General features: G+C 44.9%; 1 protein-coding gene across 1 annotated transcript; it reads left to right on the top strand.

The window, feature by feature from the left end:
• Positions 1-11,688: 11,688 nt before the first annotated feature.
• Positions 11,689-15,290, top strand: FOXL3 (forkhead box L3). The gene is made up of 3 exons (XM_075565178.1): positions 11,689-12,163; positions 13,108-13,276; positions 14,376-15,290. Exons 1-3 carry the CDS (start codon positions 12,057-12,059, stop codon positions 14,844-14,846), a joined length of 747 nt encoding a protein of 248 aa, XP_075421293.1. The 5' UTR covers positions 11,689-12,056; the 3' UTR covers positions 14,847-15,290.
• The last annotated feature ends 4,030 nt before the right edge of the window (positions 15,291-19,320 follow it).

Below are 19,320 nucleotides of genomic sequence, written 5' to 3' on the forward strand. Positions count from 1 at the left end.
ATATAAAGCAACTGTAAATATTACTGTATGTTCATTTGCATGTCTTCGACAGGTCTGCAACCCTGTCTTTCCCCATTGTCACCCAGCATACAGCGCTTCCACTGCAGCAAGGGATTCTGGGAAATGACATGCAAATGAGCACTCAGTGCCACCTTTTGTCTCAAGCTCGTATTACACAAGCCAATCCTCAAGCCACTGCATGCTGTTTTAAACACAGCTTTTAAACAGAGGCTGGGATGAGATGCAAAGCCATTAGACCTACTCACATACATGTTTCAACCTTGATGGGTATCATCAGTGTGAGGCTGGTCTTAATGGCTTGCAGGTTTGAGACTAGACTAGGTAATCACCACTGTCATTAAGGTTATGGTGGGTAAAAAAAGTGACAAAAACCCTCCACAGTAAATATATATATATATATACAGTGGCGGCCGCCTTTAAACTCCTGCAGCCGTTTCCTCGCGATTTTCGAAATCACGGGCAGATGCGGGCCGTTTTCGGCCGTTTTGGGCGCCGCGGGTGCTTTCAATGTTAAGCGCCATTAGCGCTGTCTTGTCAATGCGGCTGACGCGCGGGAAACGCTGTGACAAACGGAGAACATCCCCGCATTTTTACGGGTATTTAGGAGGTTAAAAGGGGCCGCGGCTGTATATATAGCGCATGCTCCATAGCATAACTCAGCGGTGCACAAAGTGGGGGGTGCGACCCCCAGGATGTGATGTCACATGACCCTGCAGCGTCATCTGACGTGGATGAAGGTAGCCGGGGGGGAGCGCGAGAGCCAGGGGGAGAGAGACAGGGGGGCGCATCACTAAAAGTTTGCACTCCCCTGGCATAACGCTGTATAAAATAAGGCATTTATTGTTAAAAAGAGAGAAGCGCGGTCCAATGGACCTGCACTCACAAGAGGGTAAAAAAGCTGTGTGTGCTGTGCACGCGCATAGTAAGTGAAACTTCTTTGACTTTTGTCACAGAAATTGTGTTTGTGATGTTTTAATTAAAAATCAAAATACAATTTCATTGACAAAACGCAAATAAATTTGGACTTTGAAGGTGCGTGCTCGGCACACATCCCCTGTATTAGCTATTTGCACTAGGTGTGAATTCCTCGTGCGTGTGACTGTGTGACTGTGTGTGTGTGCGTGTGACTGTGTGTGTGCGCGTGTGACTGTGTGTGTGTGCGTGTGACTGTGTGTGTGTGCGTGTGACTGTGTGTGTGTGCGTGTGACTGTGTGTGTGTGCGTGTGACTGTGTGTGCGTGTGACTCTGTGTGTGCGTGTGACTGTGTGTGTGTGTGCGTGTGACTGTGTGTGTGTGCGTGTGACTGTGTGTGTGCGTGTGACTGTGTGTGTGACTGTGTGTGTGTGCGTGTGACTCTGTGTGTGTGCGTGTGACTGTGTGTGTGTGCGTGTGACTGTGTGTGTGTGCGTGTGACTGTGTGCGTGCATGTGTGACTCTGTGTGTGTGCATGTGTGACTCATTGTGCGTGCATGTGTGATGTATGCGCACCCCCCCTGCACCTCGCATATGCCCCTGCACCTCACATCACCTGCACCTCACATCACCCACATCACCCCCCTGCACCTCACGTCACCCCCCTGCACCTCACGTCACCCCCCTGCACCTCACGTCACCCCCCTGCACCTCACGTCACCCACCCCCCTGCACCTCACATCACCCCCCTGCACCTCACATCACCCCCTGCACCTCACATTACCCCCCTACACCTCTTCACCTCACATCACCCCCCTGCACCTCACATTACCCCCCTACACCTCCTCACCTCACATCACCCCCTGGCACCTCACATCACCCCCCCTTCACCCCCTCACATCACCCCCCTTCACCCCCTCACATCACCCCCCTTCACCTCCTCACCTCCCCTCACCCCCTACAACTCCCCTCACCCCCTGCACCTCACATCACCCCCTGCACCTCACATCACCCCCTGCACCTCACATCACTCCCCTGCACCTCACATCACCCCCTGCACCTCACATCACCCCCTGCACCTCACATCACCCCCCTGCACCTCACATCACCCCCCTGCACCTCACATCACCCCCCTGCACCTCACCCCCCTGCACCTCACATCACCCCTCTGCACCTCACATCACCCCCCTGCACCTCACATCACCCCCTGCACCTCACATCACCCCCTGCACCTCACATCACCCCCCTGCATCTCACATCACCCCCTGCACCTCACATCACCCCCTGCACCTCACATCACCCCCCTGCACCTCACATCACCCCCCTGCACCTCACATCACCCCCCTGCACCTCACATCACCCCCTGCACCTCACATCACCCCCTGCACCTCACATCACCCCCCTGCACCTCACATCATCCCCCTGCACCTCACATCACCCCCCTGCACCTCAAATTCCCCCCTACACCTCCTCACCTCACATCACCCCCCGGCACCTCACATCACCCCCCTTCACCTCCTCACATCACCCCCCTTCACCCCCTCACATCACCCACCTTCACCTCCTCACATCACCCCCCTTCACCCCCTCACATCACCCCCCTTCACCTCCTCACCTCCCCTCACCCCCTACACCTCCGATAACCCCCTGCACCTCCGATCACGGCGCCAGAGCAGTCAGGACTGCGCGCTGTCTATAGCTCCCTCGGTGTGGTAGGAGGAGGGATGGGCACAGGTTGTGTTGCCCCGCAGTGCCGGGGATCAGGGCAGGGAGGACGGAGAGGAGGCCCATGTGTGACTGTAGCTGGGAGGTCCAATTCGGGTTAGGAAAGGGGGGGGGGGGCTGTCCCGGTCGGGCGGTCTCTGCTGTCCCGGGCAGCAGACGGGGCACGGGCAGCAGACGGGGCACGGGCAGCAGATGGGGAACGGCAGCACAGATGTCAACAGCCGCGGCAGCGGGCGGGGAACGGCGCCGCTGCCAACCGCTTCTGCGCATGCGTGGCTTTCCTCTGTGTCCCCATGACTACTGCGCATGCGCGGCATGGCATGTGCGGGGGGAATGGCGGCCGTTAGGAGCGGCGCCGGCGGCTATCGCCGCTGTCGCCGCATATGTCATCGGCCATGTGGGGGGAGCAGCGGCCGTTAGGAGCGGCGCCGGCGGCTATCGCCGTTAGGAGCGGCGACGGCGGCTATCGCCGCCGCCGCATCTGATTTTTTGAGCGGGTGTGATGTCAGTGTTGGGGTTGGGCTGAGCCAGAACACAACCCGGCCTCAACTGCCAGCACTAACGTCACATCCGTTTCATTTCTGTCTCCACAATCCATTTTTGCCCCAGTTCGAATGAGGTGCCACTAAAGAAGTTTCACTTCAAAAATCACAAGCATACAGTATGAGAGAAATCTCTATACAGGAGACATCACCAAATGGAGTGCGGCGTCCAGGGCCATAAGGCCGGGCACTTTAGAACCGGATCGTGTCGACACCAGCTCCTATGGTAATAGCTGTTCAAAGTGTCTCCCTTGTCCTGCTGCATGCGGCGTGTCTAGATAAGCTGTGCTCGCAATCTGCTGTTTGGCTTGCAGGGAGAACCAGACCTCCTCTCGTAGCTCTGCAACGCGATGTCACCTTATGTCCCAACGCGTTTCATCATGTTGTGACTTCACATTTTCACATATACTTATTATCAATTAGTAACTTTTTTAACTCTACTTTTTGTGTGTTTTGTTATATATATAAAACAGATTAAAAGTGCACGCTGCATAGTGTAAAAATATTTAATAAAATAGTTTACGCTAAAAACAGTTTCACAAATGCAAACTCACAATGTTTCCATGAAATAAGTGCATTTCAAGCCCAGAGGTGCTAGTTACAAGGTGCCAGTCTGAGAAGGTCGTGGATCTCTGTGGCACTGTCGGGGGATACTTGCTTCTCCCAAAGATGTTCTGCAATCCACAATCGCTCGTCAGAAGCACGGATTGGAAAAAGTATATGGCAAATGTTATATAACAAGAGACAGGGGGTGCCCAATGCTGCATCCAATTGACAAAACATATAAAGTAAAATACTTCAATAATAATAATTGGTTATTTAGTTAACCCTTTGGCCAAAGGCGTCATAAGCCTGCATATCAACGTCAAGGTATAACCAAAATAATGCAGGTCCTACACTACACTGTGAACACTTCCTTTTACCTCTGTGAGAGGGGAAACCATAATGGGTCTTGTCAATTGGATGCAGCATTGGGCACCCCCTGTCTCTTGTTATATACTGCACCGACACACTTTATTCGAGCAAATACCCGGTATGTACCTGGCAGATACCTGGAATGCGCCACTCCTAACCTCTGACAAGCCCCGTTGCATTTGCCTTCCCAGCCTGGGTTCATGCCTGGCTGATGGGCGGCTGATCTGTTAAATGATAATGATTAGGATTTAATAGGCTGCAATGCTTCGCGTGTCTACCAGATGGCATAAATTCATGAATTGTAATGCAGTTTATATATATATACTGTGCAGTATTGCAGCCAGCGGGAATAAAATGCTTCAATCCCTGCTTGGAAAATAACTCAATGTACTCGGGCAGAAAACAGTCACAAACCTCAATACACCCGGGTATACCCGAATTCGTGGCACTAGCCAAGCTCGAATAAAGTGTGTCGCCAGTGTACAATTGCCAAGCTCATTAGCTCTCTGGTTGACATAAATATATATTCACTTTGTGGTGGGTGTGGGAGTTTGAGCTTGCTTGGTATCTGTGTTAACCTATGGCAAATGTTAGCAAGAGACCAAATATCCCAATGTAGAGCAGGAGAAACCTCTGTGTCGCCGTGTTTTGGAATGTCTGCAATGTGTAACGACATCATGGCGTCACAGCAGTGATAATATACCCCTAATGAAGTCACAAGCGTGTGATGAAACGTGTAGGGTCTTTTGAACTCCGTTTGACTGGGGCCTGGAAAACTGGCACAGTTGTGCTTCCAATGAGCTTATTTCATGGAAACATTGTGTGTGCATTTATGAAACTGTTTTTAGTTTAAAGTATTTTATTAAATGTTTTTACACTATGGAGAGTGTGCTTTTTATCTTTGTCCCTCCGGGTTTGGTTTATCCACTACGATGCTGCCCAAGACTCCACCACCCTCTTGTTTTTTTGCTGGACACTACTTGACTTGTATTTGATACGGAACATTTTGAATATAATTATCTTCAACTTACACTTTTACTAATTGGGTTAGCACGTATTGCCTTCTGTTTTCTATCTATCTATCTATCTATCTACACACATACAGTATATAGAATAGTATATATATATATATATATATATATATATACACACATACACACACACACACACACACACACACACACACACACACACACACACACACACACACACACACACACACACACACACACACACACACACACACATGCTGTATATAATAGTGTGTGTGTATATGCCTGGTTTATTCAGTCCCAGGCACTGAGACTACCACAGTGCATACAAAAGAAACACAAGCAAAACAAAAAGCTGCTCACCTGAGCAATAACTTAACGAAGGTTTCCCTGACTCAGGGTTGGAGTGGCTTTTCCACTTCCAACAACAAAATAAGGAACTTTGCAGTTTTTGAAAAAAGGAGTAGAATAATTTAACCTGTTTGGGGAGAGGCTTTTCCCCTCTCTGCTTCCAGCAGCCTTCCTGCCTCCAGGCTCTTGGGGAGAGGGAAGAGGAACCAGGAAATCAGTCTTAAATACCTGATTTCTAACAAGCAGGACAGGTGACAGAAATCAGGCAGCAGACAAACTCTGGTCTGGATCCCTCATCCCTCAGTTCCAGCACTTGCCAAACTGTGGGATGGAGTGCATGTATTATAAGGCTGCACTCCCAGGCCAAACAGGATAGAAACTGTTCAGTATCCTGGGAGCCCTATATATGGAATTTATTACCATCCCCTGGTTTCTGTCACAATACATATATATAATATATATATATAATAGTGAGGCCATATATATATACTGAGATTTGTCCCCTTGCATATTACCTCTCTGACCTTGAAGAGGTAAATATGGCATGCTATATGAGAGTATATGCTTACTGTGTAATTTCTTTGCATGAAATGAAAAAGGGAGTATGAGGAAATCACAGTGTTTTTCTCTCCGCCTAAATATCCACATTGAAATTCTGCAAACATGATATTACAGTATACGGCTCCAACTTGTTACAGTGTCATCCCTCACACTCTCTCCCCTAAGCTGCAGGTTAGTTAAACCATTATAAGAAAACTCCCATGGCGTCAGCACTGTGAATTGAAAGGAGAAAGGCTTCAGTGTGGTCTGAATTTGCGCTTGTGCTGTGTTCACTCATTCCCTTGGGCTGCTTCTCTTGTTGCTGTAAGATGTGAATCCTTATGGATAGGCAGAGAAATTGGAAGGGCTGCATTAATCTGAGTTATAGGACTCCTTTAGTAAATCTGAGGGGAGATAACAGAAGAAGCAGATTGTCCATCACCAGACGTTGGAGAATTTAGGTCAAATAAAAAGCTGTCCGATGGATAGATGAGGTCAACAAACCTTTTACATTTAAAATGTAAAACACCATGACCTAGTTGTTTTTATTTATTTTTTTAAACCCACTGGTGTTTCTGTAGGGAAAGCTGGTGTCAGAAACCCAAGTGTAGGAAACAATGATTTCTAAACTACAGTACAATAACTAGAACACGGACATTGCTCTAGAAAATCACAGTGCAATAGAGTTGGAAAGGTGTTTCGAGCACTTGTACTGATTTCTAATGATTCTACTCCATATAACTTTGAGGTGTGGGAAATGTTCGCCGCACTTTGCGAATCCTGCTAAACTGGCCCTTTGTTTGCCGTGAAAATGTTAGCAAGTATTTATTCACTTTGTGATCATTTGCATAATTGATCTAGACTAGGGGTGAACAATTGTTTTGGCTGGGGGGGCGACTTCACAAGCTTTGGTAAGCTTTGTCGCCCACATGCGTAATATACATACTCTTCTCACTTGCATCTCCCCTCCATGCCCCCCCTTCTCTATCTTTCTCTCCTCACACCCCCTCTCCCCCCTCCTTTCTCACTCCCCCTTTCACTCTCACTCTTCTCCCCCCCTTCTCTCTCTCTTCTCCCCATCTCTCTCATGCTTCTCCCCCCTTCTCTCACACTTCGCCCCCATATCTCTCATTCTTGTCCCCTCCATCTCTCTCACTCTCTCACTCTTCCCCCCCCTCCTTCTTTCCCACAGTTCTATCTCACTCTTCTCCCCCCTCCTTCTCTCCCACAGTTCTATCTCACTCTTCTCCCCCCTCCTTCTCTCTCTTTTCTCCCCACCCTTCTATCTCACTCTTCTCACCCCTCCTTCTCTCCCACTTTTCTCACCCATCCTTCTCTATCACTCTTCTCCCTTCTTTCTCTCTTCTTCCCCCCTTCACTTCTCTTCCCCCCCCTCCCCCCCCCCCCCCTCACGGTGCCCTACATGTGGTGCCGGGGTAGCAGCGGAGACAGGTAGCCCACTCAGGCAATGATTGTGTAAGTTGGGTCCGACTTCCGGTGGGGCCTACCTTCCGTGTTAGGACTTGGGTGGGCTCCCTCCACTGCTGCAGCTGACGCTTAATGCTCCTGGTAAGAGCCCGCACCACAGGTGATAGGGCATGGAGAGGGGGGCGCCGCCTATCTGTGGCGGGCCAGATAGAAAGGTTTGGTGGGACGGATGTGCCCCACCCGATTTAGACCCTGAAATAGGGAGTTTGCTGGAGAGGAGAGCGATATACCAACATGTGGACAGATACCTGTGAACTCGCCGGAGATACCTGGGAAATCAGCTATTATGCATATTTAAATGAGCTTATTTGTATATACTGGCCTTTTTCCTACAGTAACTCTCTCCCTCTCTTATTTCAGGCTGTATTGCCTCGCTGTTCTAGGCTTGTTCTATAGTGCTCGCGATTCCTCCGCCGTGCGCGCGCGCGTCAATCATAGTTGGCTGTGTTTGGCATCCGTTAGTATAGCTGGGACGCGCGCGAGCACGGCCGTGAGCATTTGCGCGGCAGGCAGGAGAAAGTATAATGAAAAATGATATTTTCGCGCTGCTGCCGAGCCGCAGGCCAATCAGAGTGCGCCCTAACGCTGTGACGTCATAGTCACGGCGCCCGCATCACTGTGTGCAATATCTAAACGAAACGCGCGTGTCACATGTACGCGCTGCCGTGCGCACACGCCCGCGCGCGCGAACTATAGAACAGCCCTAAGTCAATGCATACTGTACTAACTAGGACATTCTCTCCTCCTGTGTTGCATTTTCCTGCAGTATCTAAGGCTTTGATTATACCAAGTGCTGCAAGCGCTATTCTGTGACGTCACCCAGCGCTGCTGCCGAGCAGCATCTTGATTATACCGGGGAGGGAGAGCAGAGGAGGTGTGGTGGAGGCGTGGCCGTGAGCTTTTCGCCCTCATTGGCTGAACCGCTCACGTGACACGGCCGTGCGTTTTTGGGTATAATCACGGCCTAAGACTGATTTCTCGATTTTCTTAGTTCTGCAAAGTTTGGTGAAATATCTTGCAAGACAACAACAACATTTGTACAAAGTTGGGACCATTTCACACATCTCTACATACCGTATAATATCGTGCAAACGGCAGGATGTTCATTTTCATGTCTTTAGTGCAGGAACTGCTGCTTTGAATCAGTGTAAAATATGAAACAGCTGCATCTTTTCCGCACTGCAAGTGTTTCTGATGACAAGTTCAAATGAACCTGCAAAAAATTAAACAGTCCCTGAAAATCAGTGTTTCACTGTCTGAAACAGTTAATCAATTACACCTGGTTATCAAGCATAGAAGTAACCACACACACATCCCAGATTAGAATATGCTTTGCTCTTAAAGTAGCAATACTACACCCCCCCCCCCTTTTTCTTTTTCTTTCTTTTTAAATGTAAAGCGTGTGGCAATGAATAATTCTACATTCTTACCTAAGCGGGCAATCGTTTTGTGCTCTTGTTATAAATCTGTAACAATCTCGATTGTGTGCCTAACGAAATGGCCGCCTTCTGATTTTGTGCTGCAGTCTGTGAAATGCTGCAGCTGAAATGTAACATTATATTACTAAATGTAACACCTTATTGTTACAGCTTTCAGAGTGACAGACAGTCTGCCCTTTGGAACACAGCAACAGATCTGTTTGTGATACTTTGTTGCCAAAGGGCAGATCTAAAAAAAAAAACCACAGGTGTGTGTCAGGGCCTGTTTCAAAAAAGGAAGTGGATATGACCTTCTAAATGGTTGCTGTTGCAACCAAAGAATGATCAGTACATTAAAAAAAATCATTAAAAATGACATTCGGAGTTATAAGAAAATGCAGACAGTATTCTATAAAACTACAGAACTCATTTTTTTTTTTAAATATATAGTATTTGTCAAATTTTGCTACTTTAAATACAGTTTTATTTAAATTCAGAAAAGGAAAAAAATGATCAAACACAGAGAGATTAAGGTGTCCTTTTATAAAACAAGAAAAAGTTTAATTTCTCCCGCAAATTTTACTGGCAATAAAAAACAATGCGTGAGGTACAGTGAGGCTATTCCTTTTATTTTAAACAAGGTAAGGAAAACAATATCTTTTCAATTCAATAATTTTGTGAAAAAAATTGCCATTTTTTTTTTCAATCTATACTCTCTAAAAAACATTATTCTCAGTTGGTGGTTTATAGTGACACTTCCTATCCCCAGGGCTTTTATCACCAACTTGTGTAAAGGTTCCGTCTAACGCTCCCGAAGAATAGTTCTTTATTAACCTGTCCTCAAAGTGGTGAAAGTGTTAAAAAGTATGATAAATTATACTGTATACTATGAAGAATGATATCATAAAAACTGAAAATGCTCACTGATATGCTTATAGCTCACCAGCCATAAATCTATGTTACATACTGTAACTGTGCGTACAGAATGCTTCAAGCGTAAAACATGTATGTGGGTGCTTTTGTGTCTATTGAATAAACTCCTCACAGCTGTCAGCTATAAGGCATAGTCCTTTTTAGTTTCACAGTTTACATCTATTCTTATTTACTTCGGGCCAGATCCACATCGCTCCGTTAAAGCTGCAGACCAAGCAATTTCCTACATGTGGGTTTTTAATAACTTTTTTCTGTACTATGAGAAAATACTTAGCATTAGTAGCATTGTTTTAAACAACTCTGAATTACATTTTTAATGTATTATAATGTAACAATTTTTTTTGTTTCTATAGCAACCATTTACAAAGTCACATCCCCTTCCTCTTCTGAAACAGGCTCTGGCACACCCCTTTTTGAGCCCTGCCCTCTCTCTAGCAGTGCACCAATTGTATCTAGTGACTGTCTGGTCACATGATCTCCACAGAACGTTACATCTTTGGTCCTCTTCTGCTGCACTGACAGCCATTTAGTGAACCCCCGAGCCGAATCTACTCCGATCGATCACAGGAGAACGGATCGATCAGCAATGTAGCTAATTACTTATTATTGTGTGGACTGCTGGCACTTACCGGCCCGGGCGATTCCTTCAAGAGTGACCTTCCACCTGCGGCGTCCCGGAATCATTTGATGTCGGGTCGCCATGACAACGCCACGCTGCAGGAGGAGATGCCGCTCCGGAGAAGGTAAGAGTAAAAGAAACGGAGCTTTGCTGACCTGGCTCTAAGTATTTTGCTGCTGTCTCATTGTGGCCCAAATATTTCGTGCTTTTTTTCCCAACACAAGGGGACCACATATAGCGGCAGGTAATTCAGGCGCAGGAATGGGTTAACGCACCGTGTTAGCGCTCATTGAAGTCAATGGTAGTTAACACCGAATCGGGTTCTGCAATCCGTATCAGCGCTGGATGAATCTGTCCCATAATCTTAACATATAATCTGCGTGTTTTTAGATGGGACAGAGATTGAGATTTGGGTGAAATACAATTAGAAGATGGAGTCTTAGAACATTGTGTATGAAATCAACATCTAGATCTCGTTAATAAAACGCCCAGTCTGTAATGTAAATTGGGGAGCTGTCTAGATGGCTGATTCCTTGCCTAAGTGATGTGTATCTTCCTTTGTATGCTTCCTGTGTGCCATCATATAACCCTGCCAGGAATTATTATACTTATCTGACCTTCCGAAACCATTAACATTCCAACAATATACAATTCATCGCACTGAGAAAGTCCAAAGCTTCCTTCTTTCTGCCCCTGCTGTGGCCTGGTGGCTTGGCTCCTGGAAACCGAACACATTTGCCTATCATTTTGTGTTCTTCACCTATTTTAGTTTTGAAACAAATCCTCTAATGCGTTTGGGTTACATGGTTTGCTGGAGAACACCGCAGCGTATTAAAAACTATTGCATTGTTACAATTGTGAACGCCAAAGTTTCTGGCTTATTAGTCTAATTCATCCTCCAGATCAAAGCCCACACACAGGCAGCCTTATCGCCTCCAGCTATTTTCCTCTAACTTTGCTGCTTGACAGAAGTCCTTCATATCTTGAGCTCTGCTCACTTTGAAATGGTAGCTTCCTCCATATTAATGGAAACAGCATTTCTATCTATTAGACTAAATCAGGGCAGTGTTAGCTGGAATGGTTGTTACAGATGCCTGTACCTGCAAAGCATGCACAGTTGTGTAGGGAAATAACTTTGCAGTCACAATCTGTTAACACGAGTAGAATATTTCATATATATTTGTGGGGATCCCTTTTGTTTGCTTTTGTTACTTTGTGCACTTTAGATGGCAAAACTATTCTCAATTACCCACCACATCTTCTGTCTGCATCAGGACCACCCAGGGAGACAAATACAAAGCTACTGGCTGTGCACACCCACAGTTCAAAGGTTCATAATAGAACTACCCAATTTAATCCGTTATTTGCTGCCTTACTTGCATCCAGATTGGATGCAAACAAAATATCCCAACAGACTGGCTGTCTAGAAATCAAGAATTTCAAGAAAACAGCCTCCGCTGAGGAGAGAGGGAGGAGAGAACATTGGGAGCCCAGAGTGAGAAGTGAGAGCACCAAAGCATCTCATCCCCTCCCTCCCAGGAGCTGTAGCAAAAAAGGACCAAGCACAAGAAGAACAGCACCTCAGAGCTGTGCAGGGGCTATGTTTGACCACACTCAGTATCCCTATAATTGTTTTAACTATGATGGAGATGATTATCCAACCTGCAGTTCAGATGAAGGGAAGAAATTCACCAGACCAGCATACAGGTAAGAGGGAACAGGCAGAGGCTGCTGGAGTTTGGGCTCTACCTTGTCCTCCTCAAAATAAACTTTTCTTTACCCATTTTGAACGAAGAGCTCTGTTAGTTAATGAGTAAACGAAATTATTTTGCAGAAAGTGTTGGCATTAAATTGGTCAACATTGAGTTCTCCAGTAATGGAATGTAGAAATGAGCTTTGTGGACCTCACAAGTCTCTCTTTCAGATGTTCCAGATGTGATGGGATAAAATGTACAATCCGGGATAAAGTCCTTAGCTGTGACATAAGAAAATGCTGTGTTAATGCCACCGCCCATTGATAAAAAGAAAGATGCTAAATATTCTTTAGACTACTTTCCGTTCCTCTTTATTTCTCCAAACTTTCTGACTGCTCCTTTAAACACATTATTGTTCAACAAAAATCCCTACTTACCTGCTTTTATTTATTTATAATGGACAGTATTTAGTAATGTTCATTCATTTTATGGTTACATTAATGTAAAAGTATCTATGTGTGTGTGTGTGTGTGTGTGTGTGTGTGTATATATATTTATATATATATATATATATATATATATGTATTTATATATATATTTTATATATATATATGTAAATATATATATATATATTATATATATATATACACACACACACATATATACACCTGAACATCAAATGATTACATTACAAATCTGTTCATTCTATACCCACTTGAGCTGTATACACCTATGTGCTGTTAAAAACAGATACAGTATTACATGTGTTCTAGATTATGTTGTATTTATGCTTTCAAGAACATTTGGTCAGTTACCTTATCTGGTAGCATCCATACTTTCATAGCGCATTTTTAATCAGAGACAATTATTTTTCTTTCATTGTAGCCTAATTCAGCCATTGTTACCATGTCCTCCATTGGTATTGGTACTAAACCGTTTTGGCTTCCTCTTTTCTAGCTACATTGCCTTAATTGCAATGGCCATCCAGCAAAGCCCTGACAGCAAAGTGACCCTGTCAGGCATATATGACTTTATTATGAAGAAGTTTCCCTACTACAGATCCAATCAGAGAGCGTGGCAGAACTCGATTAGACACAACCTGTCACTCAACAGTTGTTTTGTGAAGGTAAGACGATGTTATAACAGAATGCAGATATACTATATGTTTTATAATAACTAACACGGTTCAAAGACATTATCTGGCGAATATTAATAACCAGTGTTCGACAAACCTATACATTTGCTCGCCCCGGGCGAGTGGATTTAACCCCCGGGCGAGTAAATATTGGCCCAAGCAGCACACGTTTGGTGGCGAGTAGATTTTTTTGTGTGGCGAGTAGATTTTTTGGTGATTTGTCAACCACTGTAATAATAACAATAACGTCAGACCCTGTTTCTCCCCTCTTCTATTTACAGGGGGGAATATCTCCTGGTTGCAAAACGAGATCAAAAACCAGCACCCGGCTTATTGCAGAGAACCAAATCCCGTTACTTTGGAAGGGATTTTATTCTTTTGTAAATCTGGTGCTGTTTTTGGCATGGCTATTTCCCCAGTTTTGTACTAGTATGATGAGCAGACCATGTGGGAGTTTCACCCTGTCTTTCTTTCATTCCTTCAGTGCATTTATTAGTAAGGGGATAAGATAAGTTTAACATTGCATAGGTAGCCAGGCATCATGTTAAACCGTTCTTGTGCGGATGGATAATGTCTAAACCTCTGTGTGTATTTATATACGTCAGGAAACATTAACATCACCTTCACCCAAAGCCCCCAGTTGCAAATGAAAAACGGTAGGAATACAGGTAAAACATTTTGCTGGATTAACACATTATCATTGTTTACAGTACGTTCTGCTGATGATAGCATTTTCTGCAACAGTATAAATAGTCTCCTTGAATATACCGTATTTAATTAAATAAAATATTTAATTGCAAGTCTTTTTATTAGGTAACATCAAACTTACAGGTGCAAAGCGGGGGTCCCAGAAATGCTGTTAGAGCTGCTTTGAGACACTTTGCTTTCTCATGTTAACAACATTTTTAATGTGTAGTTGAAACTTGTACTGCATAGTTCTGCTGACCTATTCATCACTGAGTAGGTGAATATATTATTTGCATCTTAGGACTAAAGGGTTAAAAAGCCAGTGTCGTGCTGGTCCGTTCAGCAGTGCACAGGTAAATGAAGATAGACTATCACAGCTAGTTTGTTTCTTCTATACCTACAGGTTCCAAGGACAGAAGGGAACGACAAAGGTAAAGGAAACTATTGGACTTTTGCCGCGGGATGTGAATCTATGCTTGACCTCTTCGAAAATGGGAATTATAAGAGGAGACGAAGGAGGAGAAACATGAAAAAGGGGCAGAAAGAACGGAAGCAAAGCCTGACGCCAGGACTTCATCCAGGGGAATTTTCCAGCGCAAATTCTTGTGCACATGTTGCAACCGGCAACGAGAACAGAACTGAATCAAGGCCCAGACGAATGGAACCCAATAGTTTATTTCCCAACGACATCTCCAACAGACAGAGTCAAACTAGTTCCAGCCTTGGAAAATCGGATGAAATCAAATTTAGCATTGATTATATTCTGTCATCTCCAGACCCTCTGCCTGTTCTAAGATCTCATTACAATATTCCCGATAATAAATATCACGTACTGGAGTCCCAGCAGCTAAACCTCCAGTTTTGGACTCTCTGACATCTAAGCTTCCAACATGTCTACGGAATTATTTACCAATGCTTCAAGATGCTAAAACAATGCAATTGACATCATTTTGCTTTGTGTTTCAGCTAATGTAGCAAACTTGCTTCAGCGTTATACGAGTTACAGTATAGCACTTTTTTTCTGTGATTGCATCACTTTATTAATAGGGTGTTGATAAATGATTTCCCTTACATGTCAAAATCAGCTTTGCCTGATTTTAGGGGCTAATTCAACAGGGAATTTCAGATGAAAACGACGGATGTAGAATAAGTCCCTTAGTGATACAGCTCAACCCCCTTATAACGCTGTGCTTGGGGTCCAAAGAATCACATCGCGTTATAAGCGGGTCGCGTTAGAAATAATGTACCATTGTATGCATTGTACAATAAAGTATTTAAGACGCCAATAATCGTGTTGTAAAGTATTCATAAATACGAAAATTGGGAGCCACACTTGCACCGCGTTATAAGCGGATTCGCGTTGTAACGGATCGCGCTATAACGGGGTTGAGCTGTATTAGTTAACCTTAATTATTGAATATATATTAAGACAAGAGTTCAAGGCAGCCAAGGAAACCAAGTTACTTTTGGGTGTTCATGGACCCGGTTCACAGTCTGCCAGAAAGAACAGCAATGAGGAATGCGCTGCAGGTCCCATGGGCAGAAAAATGTTTAACCCCGTGCGCGCAGTCACGTGACCCCGGCGCCCCCGGAATCCGGAAACGGAAGAGTGGGAGTCCTTCTCTACCATTTCCCTTCACTTCTAAGCTAAAAAGAAAGCACTCTGTGGGCATAACCACTAGGGCATGGGCAGTGTTCGACAAACCTATACATTTGCTCGCCCCGGGCGAGTGGATTTAACCCCCGGGCGAGTAAATATTGGCCCAAGCAGCACACGTTTGGTACTAGGTGGCGAGTAGATTTTTTGGTGATTTGTCAACCACTGGGCATGGGACCCCACAAGTGCCAGAGCCCACGATATAGTGACTACGGTCTTGGGGAACCCGCGGGGTTCCAATTCTCCCAGCTACACTTGGTTTGAGGTGCAAGTACACATTAAAAAATGGTATGTTTAGGCACTGAATAAATAAGGGTAAATAAGTTGACCAAGATTTCAACGCTAGACGGGAGTGGCCAGTTGATTTTCACAGATGCACACACATTTCATTACGTTATTTAACATTTTGTTAATATATGGATAAACTATATATTTTTATATGTTGTTTTAGAAAAATAATTGCACTTATATCGAGTAAATTGCATGCGGTTTGTCTATGTCTAAACTGTGTTTCCATGATCAAATTGCAAAGTGCGCAAAGATTATTCGCTTTTTCGCTATGCAAAATACCCAATGATATAGGTGGGAACCCATCATGTTAACCTTTATTTAACAACGCCAATGACACGGGGAAAACTATGTTATTTTGGTTCTGATATAGGACACATAACACTTTACAATTGTATAGATATCCGTATGTCAGTGCATGTTTTATCAATATATTGTATAATTGATATTATATTGTGTAGACATTTTCAGTGTTAGTTATACAAAACTCAGTGTATACAAAGTAAATTATTAAAAAACAGGATGAGAAGTGTCTATTTCAGGGGGGGCCAACCCGTGGGCCGTGTTCACCCCCTCCCCCCCTTTTGGGAGGGCCCAACTTCCGAACCCGCCCGTGGGGCCCAAGGTCTCCTCTGGGTTCTCGCCATCCCCAAGAGGGGGAGGAAACTGAGTGAGAGAGGAGGGGGACGTAACTGAGTGAGAGGAGATAGGCAGATTAGGTGAGAGAGGGGAGGGGGGATTGAATGAGAGGAGGAGCGGGGAATTGAGTGAGAGAGACGGAATGGGGCAATTGAGTGAATGGAAGAAGGGGGGATTGAGTGAGAGACGATGAATGGGGGGGATTGAGTGAGAGACGATGAATGGGGGGGGGATTGAGTGAGAGAGGAGAAGGGGGAGCAGTAGGACATTGGCCCACCGTGTATGAGCACACCTGAAAAAAAGGTTGGCTACCTCCGGTCTATTTTCTAGATGTATTTCCGGTACTTTAATGAAAGAGTGACTGCTTCAAATAGTGGATGTGCAGATTGCATTAACCCCTACAGTGCCAGAGAGGTCTGAGCGCATAGCAGGTACCTCTGTTACTGTACGGGCTCGAGGCGTTTGTTAACCTGACTACATGCAAGGTGCACTCAGACTTGGCGCTGTTTATGGAAGTGTCAGGAAATGGAACGCACGAAGGCGACGATACGCTCACTGCCGCTCGAATGCAGTTTATGACCTTTTTGCAAATTCAAATGGGTTCATTACCGGAAAGTTTCTTTCTAACCCAAATGTAGCCATCAAACAGGTCTGAGCGTTCTTGGCGAGGCCCCTAAGCCCCAAATCTACTGTATGTTTTGCATTTTTTGTAACATGTAATGAAATAAATTGGCGCACCTACACAGGCTGACATTTGGTTTATGGAAAGGATATCAATCATGCTTCAGAAAGTGATGGCAGATTTGACTGCTCTACATACCGGCTGCTTCGAGATTTCCAACTCTTAAAGTGAATGGCATTTAATATTGAACAACATAACACAGGTGAAAGCTATGTGACCTTATTTAAATGTCGTAACCATTACATGCCGTTCCCAGTGCAATTATAATTTAATTTTGCATGCCTTTCTTGCAAATCTTTTGATCGATCATTGATATTAACATTAATATCGTATTACCCCTGAGCAAACGTCAACCGCTTCATTGCTATGGATCACCAGCTTTCCATTAGCTACGTTGGAAACTGTGCCATATGCTGCACGCAGACAAATCAACAGAAATTAATCTATCCCACCACACACCTTGAATGTTGTTGCTGCGAGAATATGATGGGAACGTATCATGGTAACCTGTGTTTTAAACATTTCAAAGGCGTTTAACTAACCATTTCAAAATAAGGGACTTATTTATTCATAGGAGCATTTTAAAAGTAGCTAATTATGAATTATTTTTGTGCTTACTGAGCTCTATGTCAGTCTCCCAGCTTCAGACTTGAGGACATATTAGTAACAAAAAGCAGAGAATGATTATAGGGGGGGGGGGCATATTGTTTTAACCATGTGGGTGCCAGATTGACCGGGGTCCCAGAGTGCCTTGGCCCCTCCGGCATATGATCGCGGCGTCCCTTAACCCGGACACGGAGCGGTTTCCCCGCACAACAGACCGTGTTCTGTGCTCCATGTGAGCGCAACACGCGATCTCCCCTAGAACACAAGCACTCTGTGGGTATGACGTCACCCCTCTACACTATGGGGTCTCTTGACTGCAAGACCCCAGGACATAATGACCACGTCTTTGGGCACCCAAAGGCTTAACCCGCCTGTTTTCTTTTGAGACATTTGGCATTGCTTCCTACACACATCTAAATACCATTATACAAAGATCCTATTGCCTAAAATTATACCAAAAATAGCCCTGAATTTATCAAACAATAAATGTACTATTTTTTCTAAAATGATGTTTTATTTGCTAATTCCGGTGATGTCCTCTAAACCTATTTAGCAACTGTGACACTTTGTCACATTGAGGGGCTGGACACCTGCTGCAGAAATTACAGTAGCACCAGATTTAGTCCATATTTGTTCTATTTCCTTATATCGCCTATTGTAACTAGAATGTTTCATCTAGTGTCAGGGAATCAGGTTTATTTGCTCCAATATTTCTAGGAGCTCACTAGATTTCTATTTGGGGATGTGTCAATAGGATGTATTAGGGCAGGGCTGCGCAAACTGGGGGGCGGGACATTTTCTGGGGGGGCGGCGTGGCTCTGCACTTCCCCGAAGGCATTTAAATGAAATGCCGGGGGACCGCACAAGGCCTCTGTAAATTCCATTACCTTGGCTTGGGGCGACGAGTCGCCATGGCAACTCTGCGTCAAATGACCGCGGGGTCCCGCGGGGTGAAGGGTTCTTTGGTACATGCAAGACTTTTCCTCCAAGTACCACTGTGAAGCAATGTGTGATAACCTGGCGGTTATTATACTGTAAGTAGGCATGCGAGAAACGCTGCAAAACGCAGCCATGAAATCTGAAGCGTTGTTTCCTCTGGACTCGATTCCCTGGGAAAAGGTTCATAAAGTTGCGAAACGAGTCGGCATTTAGCGAAATATCACCAGGCTTCGAGCAGGACACGGCGCTTGTCCTTTTTCTAGTCTCGGCGATAAGTGGATCTGGCGGTTTTAGAGATTTTTTGCAAATGAGCGTATTTAAAGAAATTGCACCCTGACTTGATGCCGGCGAGATCGCCTGCGAACTCTGACAGTCACGGCTTTTTGTGTGACTTTAAAAGGGCACGTTTTGCTTGATTCACGGCCACGGTTGCATGACGTGGCTGCAGCTTCAAATGTTTTGGCCAAAGGATTTAACTAAATGGCCCATACTTATGAGAAGAATAAACAGAGAAAAAACGGATAGTAACGAACAAAA

The sequence above is a fragment of the Ascaphus truei genome, chromosome 11 (assembly GCF_040206685.1).
Source record: "Ascaphus truei isolate aAscTru1 chromosome 11, aAscTru1.hap1, whole genome shotgun sequence".
Classification (NCBI taxonomy): Eukaryota; Metazoa; Chordata; class Amphibia; order Anura; family Ascaphidae; genus Ascaphus; species Ascaphus truei.

Coding starts and splice junctions, on each gene's coding strand:
- FOXL3 (XM_075565178.1), top strand. CDS start 12,057: ATGTTTGACCACACTCAGTATCCCTATAATTGTTTTAACTATGATGGA. Junction 12,164..13,107: donor TTCACCAGACCAGCATACAG/GTAAGAGGGAAC, acceptor CCTCTTTTCTAG/CTACATTGCCTTAATTGCAA. Junction 13,277..14,375: donor TCAACAGTTGTTTTGTGAAG/GTAAGACGATGT, acceptor CTATACCTACAG/GTTCCAAGGACAGAAGGGAA.